The sequence below is a fragment of the Haliotis asinina genome, chromosome 3 (assembly GCF_037392515.1).
Source record: "Haliotis asinina isolate JCU_RB_2024 chromosome 3, JCU_Hal_asi_v2, whole genome shotgun sequence".
Lineage (NCBI taxonomy): Eukaryota > Metazoa > Mollusca > Gastropoda > Lepetellida > Haliotidae > Haliotis > Haliotis asinina.
The window spans coordinates 25,626,522-25,653,785 of NC_090282.1; the positions used below are offsets into that span (position 1 = coordinate 25,626,522).

The 27,264-nt window shown below is 38.6% G+C and overlaps 1 protein-coding gene across 12 annotated transcripts in view; it reads left to right on the forward strand.

The window, feature by feature from the left end:
• Positions 1–11,243, forward strand: part of LOC137277737 (unconventional myosin-IXb-like) — a 96,697-nt gene extending 85,454 nt beyond the window's left edge. For 11 of the 12 annotated variants that reach the window (XM_067809635.1, XM_067809636.1, XM_067809638.1 and 8 more), the window contains 13 exons: positions 644–915; positions 1,144–1,260; positions 1,908–2,153; positions 2,807–2,912; positions 3,234–3,307; positions 3,594–3,780; positions 4,088–4,216; positions 4,521–4,626; positions 4,828–4,959; positions 5,231–5,366; positions 5,508–5,638; positions 6,016–6,167; positions 10,698–11,243. In XM_067809635.1, coding sequence (XP_067665736.1) covers positions 644–915; positions 1,144–1,260; positions 1,908–2,153; positions 2,807–2,912; positions 3,234–3,307; positions 3,594–3,780; positions 4,088–4,216; positions 4,521–4,626; positions 4,828–4,959; positions 5,231–5,366; positions 5,508–5,638; positions 6,016–6,167; positions 10,698–10,978 — 2,069 coding nt within the window. In that variant the 3' untranslated portion in view covers positions 10,979–11,243. Of the gene's footprint in view, positions 1–643; positions 916–1,143; positions 1,261–1,907; positions 2,154–2,806; positions 2,913–3,233; positions 3,308–3,593; positions 3,781–4,087; positions 4,217–4,520; positions 4,627–4,827; positions 4,960–5,230; positions 5,367–5,507; positions 5,639–6,015; positions 6,168–7,362; positions 7,382–10,697 lie in introns of all 12 variants that reach the window. The other variant, XM_067809646.1, reaches the window with a different exon arrangement.
• Positions 11,244–27,264: the final 16,021 nt, after the last annotated feature.

Sequence of the window (27,264 nt, forward strand, 5' to 3'; positions counted from 1 at the left end):
GAAATGTTGCTCATACTGTTGATCACTTGATTGGTGTAGACTGAATAAACTATTTGCCGCTGTCATGTAGGTGGAGAAATACTCATAGTAATTATTATTTTAAATTTTGTAACAATCTACTGAGGCAGTCACGTTTGACAAGAAATAAGCAGGGATCCTTTGGTTTGTTGCTATGGTATTTGCTATGGATATGTATACTACTTCCTTGTTTTTGGAAGAGACTTTTAAGTTAATTTTGATTTCCTTTTAACCAGTCACAACACAACTGAGCCCAAAATAAATTTATTGCCTGAACTCTGATACGCTAGTGCAATCCAACACACGTATAGGGGTCCCCATATGCAAATAATTCAAAATCTAGTAGAGGTAATTAGTGATGGGTACACATGTGAAACTTAAGTGGCTTATTGGATAAAGTGTAAGAAAACACTTGACACAAAGACACATGTCCAGATGTTGAATTCACCAACATCCAGTACACACCTGAAGAACTCTTCATACTGAAGATTGTTTTGTACTTTGATCAGTTATTATGACTTTATTTATTTCTAAGTATCGGGTGTCACACAACAATATGTCATCATGATTATATTCCAGCTGATACTATTAAACTTCTCTCTGATGTCCGTATGTTTTCCTTCAGTGGGTGTGTCAGTGTTGCCCCCTCACCCAACGACCACGCCAATGTCACCAAGATCCCCCATGAAGGAGCGTAATGAGAGAGACTTCCAGATTGTGTCGCAGCATGGCTGGCAGCGGGAGAAGAGGAAGAAGAAGCGGCGTCAGCAGCAGGGCCAGGTGCAGTCTCGTGGCAACTGGAAGGTGGAGGGGACGTCTCAGTGGCAGTACCCAGCAGAGCTTGTCATCACAGACTTGCAGGAACTCATGTTTCTGGATGAGTTCATTGGAAAGAAGGTAGGGATGGCCTACAGAGATTTGAGATTAATGTGTGAAATAATTTTTTATTCATGTTAATTTGATCTTGGAAAGGTGCACTGTCAATCAAATTTAGGTATACTTTATTGTCCCATAGTCCTGAGTATGTATTTTCAAAAACATAGAATCCTGGAAATGGGTGTTTCCTTTGAACCCATGATTGTCAAAATATTTTTGGGCTCTCTGTATGTTTGCGTTTGATTCCAGCATGAAGAAGTGTTCAAGAATGAGGGCAAGCGGGCGACAATCTTTGATAAAATATTTCAGGGAGCTATAGAAGAATTCCGAAAAAATTTAAAGGCAATAGTTGGAACAGAAAGCCAGGTAAGTAGTGCTACTTTAGGTGCTTGAATCCTCAAAGAGGATGAACATATGAATGTTGGCTTATTTAATTTGATGATGTCAACCCTTTATTGCAAGGTGTTCCTTATGATAAAGAACTTTACATTCATAAATGATCTTATTCAGTGCTACTGTCAGTTGAGACAGTTCTTGGGCAGTACGCTTGAACATTTCAGCTTTCAGAATACTAAAGGAAATATGTGAATGTGTTCTGTGTCTGAATGGAGTTTCAGCACAACTGGCCATCAGTGTCTCAAGTTTGTCTGCAAAGTATTGCTTTTGGTGGTTACAATGTGTAGGATTGTAGAAGATGCCACAGTTGTCTGTACTTGCCTTATCAAACACAGGTTTGCCTAGTTCAACTGAAACATTGCTTACTGTGGCTGAAACAAACAGTCAGATGCTTTAACAAAAGTAGTTAAGGGCAAAACGGGGCTCAATTACTTTATAAATGGTGTAGAAAAAGATGTTTTTCTGAGACAAAACAATGTATATATTTTGTGAAAATATGTCAAAGCAGGCTAATTAAGCATTTATAAAATGTTTTTTTTTTGATAATGCTTGTTACTTTGTTAGAAGAAATGATGGCTGTGCATTGTTAACAAGGATACACTGGATTGTGATTACAGAAGGATGCTGTGTATGTACGGTATCGTGACCTGCTGTCTAACTTTGAGCAGAGCCTCAGTGCGGAAGTCAAGCATGAGAGGACTAATGCCACATTTCCTGTCACTATGGGTATCAATGCATTTCGGGGATTTCTTGATGAGTTCATAAAAAATCATGCAGGGAAAAAGAGAGAAGAGAAGAAGAAGGATGAGAAGAAATTAGAAAACAAGAATGCTAAGAAAGATAAAAACAGGAAGGATGCTGTTGTGAGTACTACAGTCCTGTTCAGATACTTGACGTCTGGCAGTTGGTCCTTCCAGCTTGTTTTCATTTAGATTTCAGAAAAATTACTCAGATATTATGATATTTTGTCACTGTGATTGTCTGCTTCATTGTAGAATAGAGTTACTTCAATATTCTTTTATCAACACAATTGTTGAAATGTATATACTGAAGAACCATGCTTTATGAAAGGTTGACATCCTTAAAAAATAGCGTCATTGTTGCATTATTATACTGAATGATTTTAATGCTGAATTATCACCTTTTGAACTACCTTGAGAATTTCTATAACAACATGTCTTTGAATATAATTATAGTGTGTTGAAGGGTCGTTCAGCGTTTTGTGTGTGCTTCTCAGGATGGTTTATTTAGTGTTTTGTTTGATGTACCAGGATGGATTGTAGAGTGTTTTGTATGCATGTTTCAGGAAGGGTTGTTGATCATTTTATTTTGTATGTATGTTTCAGGAAGGGTTGTTGAACATTTTGTATGTATGTTTCAGAAAGGGTTGTTAAACATTTTGTGTGTATGTTTCAGAAAGGGTCATTGAATATTTTGTATGTTTCAGGAAGGATTGTTGAACATTTTGTATATATTTTCATTAACGGTTGTTGAGCATTTTGTATGTACTTTTCAGGAGCATCTTGGTCACAAGTTTCTGCAGGTTCAGTTCAACATTCCCACGTTCTGTGAATTGTGTTCCTCCCTCATCTGGATCATGGAGAAGGGACAAGTTTGTCAAGGTAGCTACCACACTGTACTCCATATGCTTAGCCATTGTATAGACAGTAGCAGATTACTGTTCTCAAACTGTACTTGTTGAGACTAAAAGATTTTGAGTGTAGAGGCTATTCCCAGTAACCGTTTCATACATACATTCAGACAGACAGATTGATGTAATGGAACATATTGTTTCATATAGAACTTGTTCACATATTTATTATTCAGTGATGATATTTCATGTGTCCGTGAATTTTTAGCATGATTTAAAGATGTCATCAGTTTTATGTCAAGACATTAAAAGTCAGATTTAGATTGTACATTGTCAGTTGTCTTGTTTTCAGTGTGTAAATATACATGTCATAAAAAGTGCAGCACCAAGACGATGCCAACCTGTCGGGGAGCTCTAGATACTCAGGTGAGAGCACATCTAGCGTTATATGTCCCTTACCTCCTCCACAGTAATTCACAGAAACTCACCATCCCAAATTGTCATACGAGTGAGTGGGTGGGGTGATTGATTGAGTTAATTATATGCCGCTTATTGCAATATACTAGCAAAATCATGATGGGGATTAATCTCAATTACTGGATTGTCTGGTCCACTGTAGTTGATTTACAGGCTGTCATATAGCTGGAATATTTCTGAGTATTGCAATAAACAGCATTCAAGAAATCAGTTTCTTAAGTTTTCTTTGTTGCAGGGAAAGGTGAGCTCTCAGATATTTGGTGCTGGCTTAGAGTCGCTTGTGTCCGAGGGTTGTAAGGTGCCGAAAGTGGCAGAGAGGTTGATACAGACGATAGAGATGCATGGTATGTTCACGGAGGGCTTGTACAGGAAGTCTGGAGCAGCACCGAAAGTCCGACACCTACGACAGATTATAGAATCAGGTCAGTGGAGGTATTTATTGATGTAAAATACAGATGCACAGACCAGTGGGACCAGACCACAAGTGGGAGTATCTGAAGCGATGACCTCATTGGGAGATCAATGCTAGCTGATACATTTCTCTATGTGAAGGGGCAGTGGTTTAGCCTTGTGGTTAATGCGTGTGCTTGCCATGCCGAAGGCCTGGGTTTGATTACCTGCATGGGTTACAATGTTTGGAGCCTAATTCTGGTGTCTCTGCCATGATATTGCTGGTATGTTGCTGAAAGTTGCGGTATTTAACAACAAACTGATCTTGATGTTAACCAGATATTGATGCTGTGGACTTCGAGGAATATCCAGTCCATGTCCTCACCTCCACACTCAAGTGCTTTTTCCGTGAACTGCCAGAACCTCTCCTCACCTTTGACCTCTATGATGATTTCCTCAGAGCTGCAGGTATGTGCATGTTGATCCTCATGCTGTTAATCATTGGATTGTGTCATCCAGACTCAATCGTTTACAAACTGCTGCCATACGGGGGGAATATTGCTGAATGTGGCATAAAACTAAGCTGACTCTTTTCTGTGTGTATAATGTGTAAGAAATGAGTATTTATCATTGTAGTGATTCATTCAGGAACAAATTTGCAGAATTCTACTTACTGTTGATGGTTAAATAGATTATGTGTTTCTAGGTTTGATGTATGGCTTCTGTTATATATCTTTACAGATAATCTGATCTCATGTTTTCTTTTTGCCAGAGATCAAAGATGAGAAAGAAAGAATCCAATCATTATTTACTGTGATAGAAAGACTCCCCAAGGCCAACTACAACCTTTGTGAGAGGCTTATGTTCCATCTAGCCAGGTAAACACCATTAGAAAATGTCCTTTAATCAGTTTGGTGACATTGTTTTCAATATTGTTTATTGTATTTTATGACGTGATTATGAAGAGTTTTCAACTAAAGTCAAGTGTCATTTCTCAACAGAGTCATATAAATAGAGTTCAGAAATGAAGTTTGTCCATTTGGAATATATGAAGTATATGGTTGTTGCCCCCTTTGCAGAGTTGCAATGCATGAAGGCAGCAACAAGATGTCGTGCAACGGCTTGGCCATCATATTTGCACCCTGTCTGTTACGAAGCAATAAGGTGATGCAGGCACAGGAGAGCCTCAACCAGGTGCCCCGACAGACAATGTGAGTATTGGCATGATTCAGCTAAGCAGTGATGTAGTTAACACAACACCAGCTGGAATGGAATTTAGTTATTTCAAAAAGATGAGAAATTGGTGACAGAATGTTACATATGTCAAAAGTCATTGCTGGGGTTTTGTACCTTTTTACCAAAGTAGTGTTCAAACTGATTTGCTGGGATATAACTCAAATTAAGCTTGCATTCACCACCCCATAATGTGATAGAGTAATGATAAAAGTGTTTTAAACTCACGCATGATGTTGTGTTTTGCAGGTGTATAGAATATATTTTGGGAGAGCAACTGATGAAGGTGAATGCCACTCTAGAGGATATCCACACATTGGAATCGGCAGAGAAATCTGCTGCTGACCGATTGTCCTTTGTCCGAGCCAGTATCAGAGCCCCCAAGGTGAGTTACCTTCTGTGTTTTGCCAGTCATAAAAAAAGTATTTTGCTGATGACATCAATTCACAGGTAATCAATCTATATTCCAGGGTCCTTGTTGTAGACATTTATAATCTTCTCTTCATGTTATGTTTCATGTCTCCAGTCAAGACCTGTGTCGATGCACAAGCCAATATCACCCATACCTGTCAAAGAAGAAGAAGAAGAGGAAGAGACTCTGCTGATAGAAGAAGCACGGGTTCTCTCTGCTCATATAGCTTCCATACACAAAGAAAAGTATGTCAGTGATGACTCATAGCAGACAAAAGAAACCAATATGAAAATACTTGCCTCAGGTTTTCGGTTATAGGGATTACTGTGTAAATTCTATTAACTAGTCCTTCATTCAAAAGAGCAAATTTAATAGTACCTCATTTTATTGATCTGTGTTGTCTCCGGAAACAAGATGTTAATAGTATTACATCAATCAATTACACAACTGTTATTTTCTCTTAGTTAAATAGCCTAGTGGTTAAAGTGTTGTCATGTCAACTTGTCGTGCCAAAGACTCATGTTTGATTCCCCACATGCGAACAGTGTGTGAAGCTCATGTGTGGTGTCGACCGCAGGGAGTAAAACTAAACTCACTTCCTCCCTCTCTCCTCCTCCTCCAGGGATAACCTGACGACCCGACTGCCAGTGCTGGAACCTCGACAGGCTAGCTCTGATGAGGACATGCTGACAGGCGATGAGTTCGAGAGTTCCTTCGACCCCATGGATGACTTGGAAGATAATGAAGAATATGCTTCAACGTTTGATCTGCCAGGTAGGTTGGGAATGCCATCTTCTGTACATGTACAGCAGTATATGTCCATAGAGGTCGGCCACATTATATGGCTTGGCGACATGTATCATGCTCCTTATCCTCATGAAGAACAGGGTTCACACAGTAGACAGTAGAAATGCTTGCAGTATAAATTCTGTCTTACGGAGGCCTTGAAATTGATAATCTTAAGATTATAAATTTTCATATAAAAAGAAAAAAAACCACTTCTGAAATATGTTTAAACATTAAAGGACACAATTTATTGAGAAGAAAACTATCTGTTTATTGTCTATAGTTGCAGAGCTCTTTTCTCATGATAAACAGATTCCAGCTTGAGTGCTGTGTTGACAGTGAACAATTTCATAATAGTCTTGACTAGCATAAATATCTGCATTTGAATGTCACATTTGAACGAGGCAGCTGTTGCCTTAAATTTTGTGATTTTGAATTCTGTATGAACCCTTTTCATGTGTGTGTTATAGCCCAGATTATATTGAATGCATGAAATGTATGAAATAGTGATGAAATAATTAATGTTCATTTGTATTAAAGTATACACTTAACTACTTATACTACCACAGTATAAATACAGAAAGCCTGCCCCATATGACACCTGAATCATTAAGATATATGTACATATCAGAGTGTACACTTAATGAGTGTGTGGACAAATATATTCTTCATGTGTGTAACTAGATTACATTTGTCTCTGTCTTGTTCATCCGCTGTGTTGTTTCTTCATGTGCCTGAATATTTGTATCTATCTCCAGACTGTCTGACTGTGGTATTAATCAACTGTTGAGGCATTGAAGAATTTTAAATTTTAAGCAAGAAAATATTTATGTTTGTTTCTTTGTCTTATAGCATACTTCACTCAAAAACACTCAGTGCTCTCCTAGTTCTTTTGTAATCCTTTACTTAATCAGCCATGCCATGATAATATGTGAAGTCAGGTATCCTTAACTTCCTTGGAGTAGTTCATATTAGTCTGAGAGTAAAATGATTACGTGATATTTATGTTTTGAATTCATTTGAAAGAAGTACCAGTGAAGCCAATGACAGGAATAGATATTCAGAAAATGAGTGTTTGTAGCTGATGGCACATGGGGAATGTTGTGTGCTTTCTGTTGCTGTGCTTCCTCCTTCCTTCTTTCTGCATGCAAATATCATTTGCCACTCCTTTGTTTCGTTTTAGCTAAAACAAATGGTGACAGGTAAAAAGTCTTCAGTTTATGAGCTTCGTATATATTGGAATTAACTACTGGTATATAAACACCCCTGCCCGTGTGTACAACAAGCCTATATGGAATGGGATCACTAACCTGTAGAAGAGATACTTGGATGCTGGTGGCTAGAGTTAACTTCAGCCCTCATTGTGTAATTCAGTAAGATGGTCATGGCTTCTACCTATAGATAAGGGTAGACCTCCAGCTCTACATAGATCTGACAGACATGACTGTTAGGTGTTACAGATTTGGCAGATCTTCGGTTGGACCAGTGATATTGGGAGATTTGATGGTCAGGGCTGGTCTTGTGTGATAGGCTTGGCTGGCTTTAGATTCTTGGCTGGCCTGATGGCTGTGGCTAGTCTAAGGACCTTGAGTAGTCTGATGGCCTTGCCTGGCCTGATGACTTGTGGCTAGTCTGATGACCTTGAGTTGTCTGATGGCCTTGACTAGTCTGATGGCTGTGGCTAGTCTGAAGAGCTTGAGTAGTCTGATGGCCTTAGTTGGTCTGATGGCTGTGGGTAGTCGGGGGCCCTTGAGACTGATGGCCTTGAGTTCTCCTCTAGGACTAGTCTGGTCTTTACAAATTTGGCCTGTCAGTAAGGATTGGGATAACTTGTGTCATTATTTAAACTGTGTAAACATTGGTATATGTGACACAGGAAACGTGTCCATAAGTATATCTTTGTGTGGATATAAATATACACAATTATGTCACTTGCACAGTCCTAATCTGATGTTGCATATTTATGTATTTCAAAACCCCCACTTGCACAGTACTAATCCAATGGTCGAAACATGTTTGCCAATAAAGGAATGAAGATTCAGAGATTTATAAGTTTTATCAAAGTCATTTCTTCATATTTTTATTGATGCATAGACACCAAACTCTCTTACAAGTGTGATGTACAAAAGTTGGCACATGATGATCTCCATGAAGCTATGCCCAAAATGATATGTGACAAGAATTGGTTGACCATTTTCATTGATAAGATGTATTTGACCCTTTCAAATACCCAGCATTATTTCAGCAGGCAGTAAATATATCTAACAGTCATCCTATTTCTTTGGGTTCACTAATCATGAGAGGGCAAACATTTCAGTTTTTGAATATGTTTTTACATAATAAATTGTCATTGCACATAGTTGTATCTGGTGCTATTGACCGCCCATGCTTGTGAAGTGGTATTAAATCTTCTTTCCCATAGCGAGACCAAGTCTTCTTAAGTTCCATAATTTGATGTACAGAGTTGCATCCCTTAGGCATGTCAGGTACCTGTTATTGTTGGTGTGATTTCCGAGGTGCTTGGGTGAGTTTTCTGGGATAGCCATGTTCAAGGTCAGCACTTCTCAGTGCTTCCTTCCACATGTAGCTGACACTGATGAAACTGAACTGTCAAGAGTGATTTGAGCCAGACTTAGTCTCTTAGTCCCTTACATCAGTCTTTTGACAGGAAGAGAGTAATGTTTCCTATATGGCATGGTTCTGAGTATGAGGGCTGAAGCTGACTGTTGTCTTTACTGCATGTTGACTATAGCCAAGTGCCTGGCTGAGAACACATCGAAGCTTTATTTTGGAAGTATGCTGCTTTTCTGAGATCCAAATAGGAACGTGTAGATTTCTGTAATTCAGATCCATCTTGGTAGAGCAAGTGCCATTTCTTCTTGTAGTTTGTAGTGAATGAGAGTTAAGATGCATTGCAGAGACCTATCTTCATACTCCTCTCTATGACTGATATGTTTGCTGTGTTAGTCCTTCCTTTCCAAAGAACTCTTCCTCACTGTTGAACTCTTCTAGCTTTGATAAATGATTCTTTAGTTTCTGTCAGCTGGTGCTGTGATTGATGATGGTAAGTGTTTATGGCTGATTGTGGCTAGAGACTTTCTTTTATATGTATTATCATTATTATTAGTATTACATGTTATCACAGAAGGTTAGGTTGGGGACACTAGTGTTGTGGGTAGGATCCTTCACCTCAGCATGGTATCTCGCTAATGGTAATGGAGAAAGATCTTCCCTGTCAACATACTTTGTTTAAGTATGCTTAATGGTATTTAGTATATTTCCATAATTTAAATTCCAGTCATCCAAGATAGGAACTGATTGGTCCCGTGTATATTTGACCTGTATGTTGTATGTCTGTACCTACAAAGACTTGCACATTGTGTACACAGGAATGCGTTAGAATGATCAGGAGGATGTTTGGTTTTTCGAATCTAAAATTAATGGATTCTTGGTTTATTTGCCTTACCTTATTATATTCAATAAAGGGTCAAAACTTAATTTTAGCTATAAGCGTCTTATACACAACAAATAGTGTAATTATTTCAAATAAACTTTGCATTGTAAACTAATAAACAGATATGGCTGCAGACCATTCAGCTGTTAGTGAAAAATGGCGCATTTTCAGTCTAAAGTTACTTCTTTTAGCAAAATTTTAACTTAAACATTGATGGATAGTGTGTTGAAGAAATTGTTATCCTTGTGTATTTTCATATCATAAATATCACTTCTTACGATTAAAGCCTTTGTATTATGATATCCAAATACTTGCATAATACAATGTCTTCAACGTATATGATATGGAAATATCAAGTTATGATTTATATCTCAAAAGCTAATTGTTGAACTATGTAGAATAACAGCAATGTTTGTCATGCATTAGCTGCTCAACTGAGGCAAGCTGTTGTCTCCTGATTTCACCACTTCCAAACTATTGTCTTTCCCTATTCTTGAACTTAAAGATACTGATCTGAGATTAGATTAGATTAGAGATAAAATGTCAACCTGTCGTCTCTATTAGTTAGATGCACATGACTAGTTATTTACATGGTTCATATTAACTGATGCTATCTGTGCTGAACTGTTTAAAGGCATGTTAAGTCGAATGCAGCTTTTTCAAATTAACATTCAGTTGCAATTCTAAGGCAATACTGGGAGAGGAAGAGAACATTTATAGTGCTAAAACGTTTACTTTGAAGGGCAAGGTTTTAATGCCTGACTACATGTAATGTCACATTTGTTTCTAAATGAAGGTTCAGGTCACTTGACTATACTACTACCACTACAACTACTAATATATACTTAGTATCACATAAGTTCCAGTTGCACTGAACCACATCATATCACTCATTCACGTTTACAAATGTTATATTCATTTAGCAATGCAAAAGTAATTTTTTTAAATAAAATATGACAGCAGATATGTATTTTGAACTGTTCAAGATTTGCATTTAATTGCTTCAGAAGTTTTTCCAAAAAGTAAACCACAAATTTGGATGATTTTCTTGTTCTTTGTTTCAGTCAGTCCCCCGTCTCTAGTACATCTGACAAAGAGAAGAACGATTCAACCGTGTAAGAAGCCACCATCCAGGTACTCTGTTGCTATCAAGAAGGCCAGGTTACAGTATCAGTCGTGTGGGAGTCTTCTCGAAGATGAACTTGACGATGTGCCTGTGCCAACAATCACTGTACAGAGGACTGGTGTGTCGGGATCGTTCGTGGACCACATGGTCATCGAGTCGAGCTTCTTATCAATACCAGACTTTAAGAACCCAGCTGAGGAAGATGAGATCATGGTGTGATGCGGTGTCAAAGCCGAACTGTGATTGTTTCAATTGTGCCAGTAGGCAAAACAAGTCTTTCATGTTTGGATTGGTCACAGAGGCCTAAACATCAGGAGGAAGTTCATCGATCATTTATTTCCTTGAGGCTTTTACTCATCAGTTGTTTTGCTTCGTATCTCTGCTATGAAGGTGTGCGAATGAGAAAGGAGGATTACTTCCCTTTGATAGTCAGTGACGGTTAAGAAGACAATGTTGGATTCCCTTGTGATGGAGGCAAAACTTCCCCCATGAGATTCAAAGTCTGTGATTGAAAGACGAGCAATTCTGCGTTTGACAGAAGTCAGTGGCACTTCTTGTGAACTGGGTGACTGGTTGACTGAAGTACTTCAAGTTCGTATGTTCATGTTAGGCTGCACATCTTGACACAACTCATGTTATTTATACATCCTTGTTGAAACATAATCCACACACATATTTATATACACTGTAGGCCTTTGAGCTCAAAACTGAGATTTCAAATGGAAAATCATGAATGTGTGTATGACAGAGCAAACTGTTGAGATGTCTGATACAGGGATGAACCCTATAGACAATGATATGTATCTGATGAACAGGAGAAGTGTTTGTCAATGGAGTGAAAAACAGTTGAACCCTTGCATTTGTTAGAACTGTGTTAGTCTCTGGAACTGTATGTTGAGTTTCAGTGTCTCCAGACCTGTGAATATCTGAGGGTGAAGAGTGTGTTTTTCTTTGGACATAATATGGATCCATGCTGCGTGTTGAGAGTGAGGACTGGGTGTTGACCGACGATTGCCTTGTGTCTAAGGTGCTAAGGGAGTGGCCAAGGAAGATAGCCATGACCACATGACATTATTTGGGAGGGGGGTAGTGACACTCAAGAACATGTTTGTCACTTGTTGAAATACAGTCACATGGATTGACATCTTTTGGAGTATTTCCAAAATAAGACTGTGCACTTCAAAATATGATCAATATGTTCTTCAAACCTGTTGGGATTGCCCATCATTGCTGACACCATACAGCTCCTGCACAGTGTACTGCTGTGAGGATCTCTTGTTGCCATTTCCATGTGTTGTTACCCATTTCTTTGCTACTTTTGCTTTCCTCTAGAATTGCTCAATTATGTGCCAAGTTTTAAATCTTATGTGATACAGCACAGCATTTTAACTTTGTTGGTCTGTCTTTTAGAGGCTTTTCAATATCACCCACTGTTACTCACTGACCGGAACTCAAACACAGATATAATACAAGTCAGTTTATTGTGGATGTTGATTTGATTTTAATCCATGCTCTAAGTGTATTTGTTACAAGTTTCTTGTTGTGTTGAAGTTGTTAGTTAGCTCAGCTTCATGTTTGGTCACCAATCATATAAGTACTGCTTATCAGCATCATTATGTACATTTGTGTATGTATGTCATTCATTTGAGAATCAGGTTGCTTTGGAATACATGTTTCATGCCATGACATTTTGTTTCGAGTACTACCTCCTAAGAATAATTTCTGTTTTTCCACATTTCATTCCATCATAAGCTCCTTTAGTTAGTTACTTTATTTATGCAATGGACATGTAATTTAACTGATTTCAACAAAATACAAAAGATATTTTGAATGTAACCCTTCTTTTTTCTCCCCTTACCCCTCCCTATATATGTGTTTTTTGTAAGTTGGTGACCAAGCATATTATTGAGAGTAGCTCAAGGGTTTGCCCTCAAGGGTAGCTCAGTGTTCTGAGGTTTTATTTCTTTGTGTTTAATCTTTTTCTTTGTTTTATAATGTGGTTAAATTATAGTTTAAATATGGATACTCACCGTGTCAGCCATACATCATCATATAGAACCTTACAGTTCCAATTCTTAAGTATTCAAAATAACTTAAAACATTTATATCAAAATGATACCATAATATCATGATGTGCAGTAAACAGAGGTGTAGGGAATGTCTCATGATGGAAGGTCATATTCCTGTGTTGAGCTGCCCCTTGTGGCACATGAAGATTTGGTTCTGGTTGTAAGATGCAGATGTTTTCTTGGTCCTGTTTAATAGCAGTGTTGATGCTCATGTCCACATTCCTGTCATGGAGTATATACGAGAGAGTGGTAGAGCAGTTGTGGTCAGATAAACTCTGGGAAAATACAGGAACTCCACAACTGTGATAGCCATCTTCAGCCAACAGAGGCATCCATGTTTGTGCAAATATGTTTTGGGTTAACAAAATTGTGAGCATCTGATGTATTCTGCCTTAGGATTGTACCAATGCTCTTTACTATTGTCAGGATGTAAACTCAAAGTGCAAAGTGTATAATGTTTTCATTCTCAGGAATAAAGACTTTTTATAGTGTTAGAGTACAGGGAACTCCCAGAAATCAAAAGCAAACATATCAGATGTAGATGGAACTAGCCCATAATTATGATTTGAATGGTTTAAATCAAAATAGTTCACATACAGTATGTCTTCTCTTTATCAAATAATGTTTTTAATATTTTATGGGATTATTATCCTGTAAGCAAATGCCAGTTGGTGCCAAAATGTTCGGATCAAACATCCACAACTTAACTGTTTCATAAGTTTTAGTTCATCTTGGTCATGATGTATGGACTTTTATTCGCTGATATAGGACAGGAACACTTTATACTCATCAGACAGTTAGTGAAATTCCATAGGCAACTTGCCAACTCTCTTGATCAACAGTTGGGACAGTCAGTATATGTACATATGTAGATAAAACCTGTACCATTGCCTGTCAGTGGACAAAGCTATGTCCTTGAATGCATGTTCCACTATGTCCATACAGCTGTGTTCATATTGTGGCTCTAGACAGGGTCATCCCATAATGATCAAACAGCACTCCTTCCTGTTCGCAGGACTCTCCTTCAGTACTGTCCACACAAGTGTATGCAGATAGCTGTGTGTTTGGATTACCTGGGTTAGTTGATGATGGTGGAAAGACTCTGCAAGTTTATCTTATGCGTCAGCACAATCCCCTGTCTCAGTGGTACATCCTCTTGTCTTGTTGTTGAGAACGGGGGACTTCTGCATGGATATTTATTGAAGGATGAGGGTACTTTTCATCCTCTCATGCTGTATTGGCTTAGAATCAGTAAGACAAAACTGCCATGTGTTGGAAAATATACCTTGTACTGGTGCTTGAACAGCTAGAAGATAGATCCTTAGACTTCCCTACAGATTTGTATTTTTGTATAAGTAAATTTCCAAGAAAATTTCAGATTTTTAGATTAATTGTCTTCTTTGAGTAGTCCCTAAGTCAGGTTGCTTTCATTCTCTGTTACCCTATTTGACCCTAATACCCATTAACTTCATTTCTTTTCATATATCAGTCTGTGAGGCTATATAGTTCATATTGTTTGTTATTATCAATACATTTTAGGTATCAGTATGTTTATATATCTTTCATTTCCTTCTTGTTTTATTTGTATACAATCAATCTAAGGTTACCATTACGCATTCTTGTGTCATCATCGGGTTTTAGAAAAAAAACTTGGATAAGAAGGATGAAATTTTCATAGTTTGATTTCTGAACCACTTCTACCAAAATGTCGCCCCAATGCTTCAAAATCCATCTATTCTGATTGGCAAAGTACATTTGTTAAGACATATTTTATCACAATGTGAAAAGCTTTGGGGACAAGTTCTTTCAACTTATGAAACCCCTCTCCAAAGTCGATAACATAGATGGCAGGTCTCCAGCTCCATGACCAAATTGTGTACAAAACATCATAAATATATCTTCTGGATATGTCGCTGATGAGAAACAAGGAAGTATTTTTGTGTCCTTATTTCTTCCTGCTCATGATGTGTACAGTGCATTATGTGGTATATTCCTATGTCACTTGACAAGTCAGTGAGTACTTTTTAAAAAAGGTAGTTTTTCACTTTGTCTCTAAGGTACATGGCAGAACTATAACTCGTTAGGAATGATCAATTCTATTTCCCCCACTGGTCTATTGCGTGAATACACATGAATGCTTGTTATTCCAGTATGCATCAATACGTACGAAAGAATTCTGAATTGGAAACAAGACTACAGCTACAGGATTTTATGTGTACCACACAGTTAAAGGCTTTATTTGTACCACATTTTGAGAAGTTCAAAATTTTCACACAGCTTTACTCAGTCTGTTTTATAAGCATGTTTCTACCACATGTTTACAGCAGAGTGAAAGGCCTCTTCTTGTGCTGATACCCAAAACTGAGTGATGCCTCTTGGTGCTGTGAAGAATCAAACAACTCCTGTGGTCAAACTGAACCAGGAAAATCATATCTGCTTAGAGTATTCTTTGATATATATTTGAATTTATACATTGTTAATGATCAGTCATATTCTTTTTGTACGTGTAATGCAATGGTCACATTTTTTTGTCTTTATGCAGAAATCTGTTTTTTCTTGATATTAGTCAACATTTTGTATCAAAAAGCAATATTGATATTGTGCAGCTTTTAAGTCAGAGATATCTGATTCAGATTGCCATGTCCAGTGTGTATGGTGGCAAATATGCAAGGGCATTTTGGTGACAGCAGTGTTACTGTATCAGATGTGTCACAATTTGGTTGCTCTTTATTTAAGTTTCAAATGGTTTTGCTTTCACTTTACTGAAATATTTTTTGAGATTGGGGACTTAGAAGAAAATATAGGTTATTGACGGTGGTGAGCAGCTGAAATAATCTGAGTTTGTGATTCACTTTTGTGGTACAGTCTGAAGCAAGTGGAAAATAATATATGAATGTTAAAGTATGCAAGGAATTGGACTTTTTATCGACTTTTCCAAATTCCAAGCGTTGATTGTCTCACAGGTACTGTTTGTAAAATGGGTGTCGAGCTTTCTGCTGAAATCTGTGGATAGATTTTTCTTTCAGAAGACAGAAGATAGGGTTCGATGGGCTTGGTGCCACAAGACTAACACAGAAATATCATATATTTCAATACAGGTTTGTCTGGAGACTACATTGCTGAAACAACACCAGTATTTTGTTACAATTTCTTCCAAACCATTTTTGCTTAAGAGATGAATGTAAGTATTGCTTTTTCACAATAGGGTTGATATTTTAATGTGTTTTAACATCTTTATTTGAGGTTTTCAGATACTGCATATTGAACCTGCAGTTCACATAACACAAAAGTAAGATACAATTAAAAAGATATTTTGTATGGATAATTTTTATAGCATCCATTTTATTTTCAAGATAATATTTCTTTCAACATGATGTTTGTATTTTCTTTTATGGTGGTTCCATCATGTAAATACATTTCATTATCTGGGGCTTCACAAAAAGAATAACTTCAAGCACAAATCATTCTTAGCTTTCATTCCTGCGCTGCTTGTGTGACAATTTAATGGAGATAAATCACTTGTGTTTTCTTTATTGCTCAAGAGAGATAAATGTTGCTTTATAAACATACCTTTCTACAACGCAGTTATCAAATCACAATTAATGAGGGTGAAAATATAATAACAGCCAATTTATGCAATACACTGTTGGTTATCTCATTACAAAAGCAATAAGAAGGGGGAATAATGATGAGCTGGGACAGAACTGGGCCAGGGGGTGACAGGGCCTGTGATCATTGCTGCTGGATGAACAGCAACATTGTAATTACTTGTATCCATATTGATTAGGTAATACTCATCTGGATGTATTTATTCAAGTGGACGTTCAAACTCGTTGATTGAGTCTGTATATTACTTCTCTGTGATGTAGTCGATATAAATTCCTCTTATGCTGCTAGTAACATGCAAGTCATGTGTCTGCCAAAATACTATGTTCATTTTGTCTTGGTTATTTGTCTGTACAGTGCTGTGCAGTTAAAACTGCCAAATGTTTGTAAATAAACATGTATGTAATTACTTATGATAATAATAACAATAATAAACTAAATGTAAAGAATCATCACTCAGACATACTGTTTTTGATTCAGAAGGTCTTGGACATGTGTTGTGAAACAGAGCTGGTAATTGTGTAGTTAGTGTGTCACATTGGAACAAAACTAATGGACTTTGTGTGTGGTGAGAATGATATTACTGTTTATGCCACCTTGTGTGAAAGGATTTGACAGTACATTTGCCATTAAACTGGATCCAGACAAGACCCAGGTACACTGGAGTGAAGAAATCACTTTTATGAAACCTTATCTTATAGAAAGATTGGTATTTTGTTGTCCACTGTAACTGTCCAAAGTTAACCTGGCCATGTGCTTTGTCTTGTGATGGGAGGCTTATATATATATATATATTACACGTGCGTGCGTGCGTGTTACCCAACAGTGCCTGTGAAAGCTTTGGAGAAGTGATCCCAAAGTGATTTCTGTGTGCATGTGAGTTGTGAGCAATCTCATGCTTCCAGTTGCTTTTATTTCACAGGCGTTTTAGATCTTCTTATGTGGTAAAACCAGTTTATGGCTGGCGATTTGTGTGGTGTTATATCAGACGCATGGCATGTTAATGTTATAAGTAGAAGTTGTCAAATTGAGTCTTATCAGAGGGCATCACTAACTCTGCTAAAGAGCCCTTTAGCTACCCAATAATGTAGTTTACAGGCTAAATGTGTTCCCAGGTGTCATTTTGTCTAAGAGAAGTGAAACTTTGTGTTAAGTGATGTTTTAGTGAATGGTCATATATATGAGAGAAAAAATAATGTCACCAATTTGTTAAACGAACTTTGCAATGTTACGTCAAGGCAACATAACCCTTTCCATAATCAAGAAATGTCTAAATCTGTGACCGACCTTTGATGGATTGTGTCATTCATGTAAAGAAACCGTGTGAAGACAGAAATTGCTTTTTTCTGAAGGCTGTATGTATGCAAATGTTATTGTGGATCGTGGCTGAGAAAAACGCCAACGCTATTATTTATTTGATGGAGGGTTGTCAAACAATTTGTTCATGATAAGATACATAACTGCCCTGACAGTATAGTGTAACAAGTGTCATTCTCGATGTCGCAGTGACTATTGATGTATGAAATCCATTCCGATGTCGACCAAGCAGCTGTTCGGGTATTCGTTGTTCTTAATAAAAGCAGGGATGCTCTACAACAGGGATAGGTCAATCGCTTGCTTTCTTTACCATTTGTACTAATTAACGTGTGCCTCGCCATGCTCCAACGCACACAGTGACTTGGCTCGCTCCCAGTGCAACTTCAGTTGTGTTTAACCAGGGAGACTATATAGAGTACTAGTATATACTTTGTAGATAATCCCTGGTTTAACAGAACATCAGCCATAGTCTATTCCCCTCATACGAATTAAAGGTGTATGTGAAAGATGTATTTGAAGTAATAACTAGAAACACTCAAACAACGGCGTATAGTATTTCAATGGCGGATCAGAGCAGATCGGCGATATCTCACATTTTTCACACACCTCAAATGCACCCTAACATTCTTTTTTAGAATATGAAGCTGTCATTATTACTTGCAAACACATTTCAGCTGATAGTATATTCACCTCATATGAATTAAAAGTGTATGTGAAAGATGTTTTTGAGGAAGCAACTAGGAATACTAAAACAACGGCGTATAGCATTTCTATGGCGAAATGTCATATTTTTCACACACCTCAATTACACTCTAACAGTTTTTAAGTCATAAAACTGTCTTTATTACTTGCGAATACCTTTCAACTAAAGGTATGTTCTTCTAAAAATTAAACGAATGTGTGAAAGAAGTTTTTATCGGCACAATTTAGTCTATCTTCGCGGTGAGTCGAGAATAGAAGCCAGTGAGCTATAACTTACCGACCTGAAACTTTACAACAAAACTACAGTTCTAATACGGACACTTACACCAATTATTTCACTTAAACTGAAGTGACAAAATAGTTAACCTATCTTATACATGTTGGATTTCAGTTGTTATAACACCCAGCGAACTTAATCAGCTGTTGAAAATAAACCGGGCTCAATCTTAAATACTACGCTGCCACCATATTGGCTACACTGGTTACGTAACGACCCGAGACATACGTCCAGCGGCTTTTCGAGGAGTTTCTTCTCCCCCTCTATATAGGCTCCCTCATATAAGAGAACATTATCTTAAATAGTGAATCCAATAGTGTTTCACTGACATGTTGGTCTGAGATTTTCCTGATTGTATCAATGAAATAACTCAAGGTGCATAACATATCGAAAAATGCCAGACTTACACAACTGGGGAAGATTATGTTTGTCAGGGAACATACACTATGGAGATAAGTAAATATTTCTAAACAAAATAGAAATAACTGATAACGTCCCGCTTGTGGATTCTATGATAAAATAGGTCCCTAGCAGTATGCGTTTAGTAACTGAAGTTATTGACTGAATATGACATCATACATGAGCAACATTCAAAACAAATATCCTTATGTGTCAATGGGCTTGGAGGGTGGGAAAGACGAGTGGACTGACGTCCAGTGCGTGTAGTAGCACAGTGCCCACGTAACCATCATCTTTTATAAGAGAATGTTCATAAGGGACGGCATGATGTTTTCATTCAGGGAAATCTCCCCTGTCCATTATTCAATTCATGTGCAAATATTTCTGGATCCCGATACGCAGAGAGTACGCAGTAACTTTATGTTGCATCAAAGGCTTACGAAGTTCGTAGTGCTTCGAACGCACTAAATAGTGATGGTCGCGTTTATGTAATGGAACTCAGTGCTGTCAAACTGGTCAGAGCTTTTGTTGCGTTTTTAAAGATCAGGAATATAAAAATATAAAGAATGTATACTGCCTGGTATAGTATAGAAAAATCAATTCACGATATCAAATATCCTTACGCATCTGTGCCAGCACCACAGGTTTTCATGCAGTTTCTTCATTAGCATTGTTTTCAGTGGTTCCCGTAACCGACACAGTAATAGATTGACCTCTTGTCATTTTAAAGGTGCATGCATTTTCCAGTTTTAGGTGATTAATATTTTCTGATGGAACATGATATTGAGAACGACAAATGAGAGTTGTCGCTTATCTTGTCTTGCGTTAAGTGAAATGAATGTATTTTGTGCAGATAAGGACATAATAGAATGGGGCAAGGAACCACCACAGTGATCCCTGAGATCCTTTATGTGAAGAACATTAATACAAGATATGCTCGCATGACCTGCACACTCTCACAGATACATTTACATATTCCCCGAAACTCTCGACCCTTCTAAAAGCAGCAATATTTGAAACATGTTAGCCAGAATCTATGTATCAATCTATCCTTGTTATCGAACAAGTGAGTTAGGGTCAATCCATGTTCATCACGCTTTGTCAGTTTGAGGTACAACTCCAGGTATTGTTATCTAGAATGAAACTCCCACCGAATATCCTTTCTAATGAAACAACGGGTTTGTTCAGCCTTTGGAACTGTACCATTGTGTAACATTTAATCCATTGAAATAACATTAACTAAAGTTTTGTGATGGTTTGTAAAAGCACCACATCACATAGGGCTCGATTTTAATCCTTTGTCATTGCCAAGATAATCGGTACTAAAAATTGACTCATAGAGTTAATGGTTGTCCAAACAATACCTCGCATTCTTGCCGATCCCTAGTGAAATAACTATTAATGTCATATGAACGTCCTGATAACTCTTAACGCGAACCAGTATGCAGGCTTGATGTAAATGTATTAGGTGCAAGCAAACGTTTTATTGTTGAAATGGTAACCGTTCTAGGGCTTGTTGTGAAGGGAAGTCTCGGTGTTAAATGGCTATTGCAGTAAACGCGGAAATGAATTCACATTGGTCATGTGTTCTTGTTGGTATGTCAACCGAATTCATATTTTGATCGTTTAAGTAGCATACCCATAATCCCAGGTCAGTCACAACAAATGGTTTAAAAATTCATGTTGAGGATTGGTTTCCGAAAAATGGACCTATTTCTGTCAGTTTTGGAAGGGCGGTTTGCATGCCCAACCGTTTTCGTTGACAAATGAAATTCAGAATTTCTGCATTGCTACAAATAGAAATAATGAGTCACTTCTCTTTAGCATTGAAGTTTCTGCCCAAAGCAAGGTCCATGCTATGGCTACAACTGTATTATTGGTATGTGTTTAGTAATCGACATCACACAGCCGTGCTGCTGAGAACGTATCCTACACCACTACTGACAAAGACGAAGGCAAGTCAAGTGTCCACCCGTTTCCCCCACTCCGGACCCCCACCCCCCAACCCCCAACAGTACCCACCAGAAATAAAAAAACAAAACGAATAAGAACAAACAAGAAAAATCAAACCAAAACAGTTATTGCAGTATATCGTAGAACTAATTGCATAACAATTGTGCTCGTTATGTCCCTCAAATACCCGTTTGGAAGCCTTTGTGGGGTTTGCATCTTGTAACTGTGATCAAAGAGCTTTTCAGTCATGTGAAGCTCTTTGATATCCTTCTAGAAAGACCGTGCTCGATTGTACTATAAAATGTAGCTTCCAGTTGCTCCAGCTGCTGGGAAAAGGGACGAGGGTCAGTGCAGAGTTATCCTTCTTGCTTCACACTAATTTGCATGCATTTTTTATGGTGACGTTTGTAACGCAGATCTAAACGTGAGCCCAAATGGAGGTGTCATTTAAATCTCTCAATCCCAGCCCAGGCACGACAAACAGGTGATGGAAATTAACTGGACAACCGTTATTGACAGATAAACTTCTCGACGAAATTACGGCAATTAATGTGCCCTGTATGTTCCGTCAGTTTGTCCAGTACTTTATATGACTCCTTTTTATCAGCGAGGAATGTTATTCTTGCAAGCTCACAACCAATGAGATATCGATGGAGTCACGTTAAAACCAAAATCACTTTGGATTTTCCTTTGTAGAAGCTTGGGATTATGAATATGTAATACTGAGTTGTGCGTAAAGTTAATTTGAGATTTCTTTGCGCAACAATAAAAGGTGCTGGTGGTGTTCAATATATTTAGTACTTGCAAGGTTTTGTTGACAAAGGACGTCCAGCGCGTGGTTGTTTCAGTCTATAATCGTACTATACGTCAAGCTGAAAAGGTTTCCTTTCTGACAACACCACGTTCCTGTTATACAGCTGAAATATGCTTCAACGGCTCCTACATCTTCACCAGTCTTCATTCATTTCTCTTACTATCGGCTTGATCGTGCGTGCCTCTAACAATGAGGGGTGTTCATATCACAATCTTGAATATTTTCTTGTACAGAGCGACTGTTTTACGCCGTCGCACACGAATACGTAAATTTCACATTGAATACGTAAATGAGACTGTGTCCATATCACAGCCTGCAACTGTGCAGTGTATGGAACGAGCGTTACGTTGTTACAAAAGGTCGTCCAGTTCACTCATGGAATGCGACTGTCCACAAAACGTGCTTACAAAATAAATGTTGTTCTGTCAATAAAAAAATGCTTTGTCAGAATCAACATCGACCAGTAAACTATGTTGTCTGGACATCGTCTGTAGGTCACTATGATCTAGTCGGGATGAGCTCAATACTTTTATTACTGGGTTTTCTGATACAATTCCGGTCTTCCATAAAGATCTATATGATAACACAAGGAAGATATGATAAACTGTAATACCGGGGACTGATCGGCGGTTGTTTCTTGGTTGTTTTGTGCACCATGAACCATTAGTGTGTCTTTTATCCCAGACGCGATTCCTCCATAAAGTACCACAGTCGTGGAGCCGTTCTTTACTTGGTGACTATATAAAGCCGATTTACATGCACATTTGTACTCGTGAGTAAATCTGCATATGTGCAAATATATAGTGAGTTGTATTACTTCATTTTCACCTGAAGTTAAGTTAAAGGTGTAATTAAGGTATATATGGCGAACCTAGACACACATCGTGAAGATTCCTCGGGTTGTTAATGAACTTCAAAATGGAAAGCTTGTTGCTCATCGGAGAAGGGGAATGAACTGATCATGCGTACGGCGTTACTGATTGGTCTGTCAAATGGAAGATGGCATGCTAAAATATACTGAACTACAAAAGAAACGTCGCACTTTTCAAAGTCATTTTACTCACACCTGATGGGATATTTGATAGGTTGACTCACAGTTTATGCTATTGTAACATTACAAATATGACATTGACCATTCATAACACATCATTTTAAAGAAATGAGATTTCTGAGTAGGATTCAAACTCATACCCTTTCCGTGAACATGGTAATGCTCTCGAACGCAACTTTCTGAAAAGCATGATGCACGTGCAAATCCCTGGTCTAGTGGGTATAAAAAGGACCCCAAACCATCATCCTGTCATTCGATTCCTGATCACTGTCACCATGCCACGTTTGACTCGAAATCAGAGGGAACAAGCCATCGGACGTCTTCACGCTGGTCAACGTCCACGGGTCATTGCCAACGACTTCAACTGTAGTTTTCGGACAGTCGAGAGACTACTGGAGCGGTACAATGCAATCAACAGCACTAACGATCGTCAGCGCAGTGGCCATGCCAGGGTAACAACAGCACGTCAAGATCGTCATCTTCATCGGGAGTACTTGCAGGATCGCTTCCGCACAGAGACAGAATCGGTTCGAGCGACTGTTTGAACCCACAACAGACCCATTTCTGCAGCAACAGTTCGTCGTCTGCTGAGAACTTTCAACCTGGCCTGTCGACGTCCTGCTCAGGGTCCTGTCCTGACAGTTCGACATCGTCGGGAACGTCGTCTGTGGGCCCAACAACATCGGAACTGGCGCTATCAGCAGTGGGGGACTGTCATCTTTTCAGACGAGAGTCGTTACTGCATATCCGTGGCAGATGACAGAGCTAGAGTTTGGAGAAGGAGGGGTGAACGGTACATTGATGCATGTCTTATGGAGAGGGACTCGTGGGGAGGACCAAGCATCATGGTTTGGGGTGGCATTGGATTGAACCACAAACCTGGACCCCAGGTCTTGCAGAATATTGGTCCAGGTCGAGGAAATGGAGTGACTGCTGTCCGTTACATGGATCAAGTGTTAAGACTGCACGTTGTGCCACATTTCGCCCGTCATCCAAACCACGTGTTTCAAGAGGATAATGCACGTGCTCACACAACCAGGATAAGGAGGGACTTCTTCCAACAGCACAACATCCGCACATTGCCCTGACCTGCTCTAAGTCCAGATCTAAACCCAATTGAGCACCCATGGGATGAAATTCAGAGAAGGATGAATGACCTTCGACCAAGGCCGACAACTGCTGCAGAACTCACGGCAGGTTTTCTCAGAGTGTGGAATGCTATCCCCATGGCCTTCATCAACCACTTGATACACTCCATGTATAGGCGTTGCATGGCAGTTATCAACGCAAATGGTGGCCACACACGCTACTGACTTCAACCCTGAATGTCAAGGACATGACCTCAGCATGTGGCACCATGTGTTGTCAGACTTGTTTCTGGAGTACTTGTTAATCAACAGGACAAAACAGTTCCTTCAATTTCAACCTTAAATAGGAAATATGTTTCCACATAAATAAAACAGTTTGCAATACATACATGTACGACGTTTCTTTTGTAGTTCAGTGTATATACATGTCTACGTAATGTAAGACATTATTGCAGCTCAAAATGTCAATCACTCCATCAACTGATCAGACTTAAAGGGTGTAGGTCATTGGTTAACTCTGAATTCGAACGGGTTAAATGACGTGAACGATACTCGCTCATTCACTCCTTTCTGAAAAGACAAAAGCGAAGAAACTGGTTGGTGGGTTGTTTCTTGATTGTTTCGTGCACCATCAACCATTAGTGTGTGTCCCAGACCCTATTTCTCAATGGGCTACCACATAAGTGCCTCTAAAGAATGGACACAAACAAGCCAACTCAGGTCAGCTTGACACAGATCTCGTAGACCGAATTCCGTTAACGAACCCGGTCCTTTATCTCCTAAATGACGAGCACTGCATCGTTGTTTATTATAAGAATATGTCAAACATTTCATGGTAATCTGTATATTGATAGATCAACCTTGCATTATTGCATTTCAAGAAGCACGTAAGCCTTTTGTAACCTTGATATATGTAACGTATTATATAAATTCTTGTATCTTTGAAACTTGGGCTAATGGTCACTTTTATGTAGAAACATAAGATCCTGACATTTCAGACAGTTTCCCAGCAAAAGTGCATTTTTTATGCCAGAGAAGCCGAGGAATGGAAAGAAGGAGAGCTTTTCACCAGGAACAAGCACACCTCGTTTTAACAGCCTACATGTATTTCAAGATATTGCTAGGCAGATGGTCACTTCGTGTTTGAAAACCTAGGAAAAGATGACGCCCATTTGAAGCCACAACATAACGTCTATAAAAGTTGGCATGAAACATTTGATAGAATTTATGATCGCAAAACACACCTAATGTGAGGTATAAAAAAGAGGAAAAATGTTGCCAGCAATTTCAAACATATTCCAGCTACACGTGTTTCAGAGCCCCCAATAAACTGTTTCTTGACGAGACAAAGCTGTAACCCATGAAGAAGGAACACCGCCTCTTGGAGATGATGTCTCACCAACAGCCATGTCGGTAACTGGCTAGCCAAAGGGAGTGAGTGAGTATAGTCGTAGGCCGCTGTTAGCAACATTCCATCAATGTCACGGCGGCTGACACCAGAAATCGGCTTCGCATATTGTACTCATGTCCTGGCTAGCAAAAACATTTCACTCGGCTCTCGCGAGGAGAAGAGGCTACATGGCCTCAGTTCCGAACGTTAAAACTTCAATGGCGGTTGTCTTTAATATACAATCATGATCCGTCGGTACTATTTAAAAGTGCATGCACGTACATGCGGCACAAAAAGCTAAACGAATGTACAAAGTTACACACTGCCTATAGTCGTCATTTAGTTTTTACCTTCATTTAGTTTTTATCTTCAAATACAGGCCAAATCCATGTGTGTCATTATGCAGCCTGGAAATTGACGAGGTGAAATGATCTCCCCACCTACAGGTTCTGTGAACAATGCCTTGATTGTAACATGCATCCTCACAAATGTACGTGTATTTTAGGCTTTGTAATACCCTTACCGGTTTGGTAACAATCTGTTAATCTTCTAACATGTCAAACATGTCCGTGACATAAATCTTTAACAAATTGTACGATAACACTGATACCATATTAGAAGAAACAAAAATATCTTTCTTATAGATTTTGAACATATTTATCTTTAAACCCAGACTTAAAAAATCAATATTTCAGAACAATGTATTTTTCACTGAAGGTGAACAAGCGACAATGCCTTTGGAACAAATCGAATCCACCGGATTCAGCAGAAATGATAAAAACTGATTACTCTGGCCTTTGTCTTTTGGAATCACTCACGACAACGACTAAGAGAGCATGCCATAAAATTCCCGTGACAAGTGTTATGTTTGGAGCAGGGTATCTAGGAGGATAACGTTATCTTGAAAGCATTGCCCAACACGTTCCATTGAACTCAAATCCACCCCTTCGAAATCTTCCATCATGACACATTTGTGATCGCGCTGATTCATAGCATCTACATTCTAAATCAGTCAATAAGGTTGCATCAATGTCCTCTGCATTTGATAAAGATGTGAATTGTTCCCTCCCGAACACAGTATAAATCTGAGTCAAGGAATGATACTTCAGGATTTTGCAATTGTAGACCTCAGCAGTGGTGTTTCTAAAGGAGCCCACAAAACTCACCAAGACGTTCTTCATATTCACTTGATTTGAGATGGGATTTCGCGTCTAATAAACGTGTGATGTTGTTTTGACATTCGTTGTGAAGATTCAACTGTTTGAATTCATATTTTACAATGAAAGATATCCATAACTAATTACAATCTGATGTGCTGTCAATTTCTTGCTGGTTGCCAATGATTTAAATTGTAAGTCTTTTTTCTTCTACATGTCATTTTAGGTAAATCGTTTGATTATGTATCAGTGTATTAGAATCTGATAAAATGAACAATCTTTTGCTATTGGAATACGTTGTATTGAGAACGTTAATATATGAATGGAATTTCAAGCTTCCTGCCGAGGTTGCTCACTTTAGAGACACGATATGTATGTTTTACCACATCCCATATGGAGAGATAGTGAACCACATCTATGTGAATGTCAGCACACAATTTATTTGGTCATAGTCGTTGACGTTGCCTTCAGCGAGGACCAAGACACTGTCAGTAGTATGGTGACAGCACATTTCCGAGGTGACGTAACGTGACGCAACCTCGAAAATATGCTGCCACCAATGACGTCACACGGGCATGACGTCAGAACGCCACGACTCGCCTACCCAACCATTGACGTCACAGGGTAGTGTGACGTCACAGATAGTCTAGAGGGCATCAGTGACGTCATACAGGCATGACGT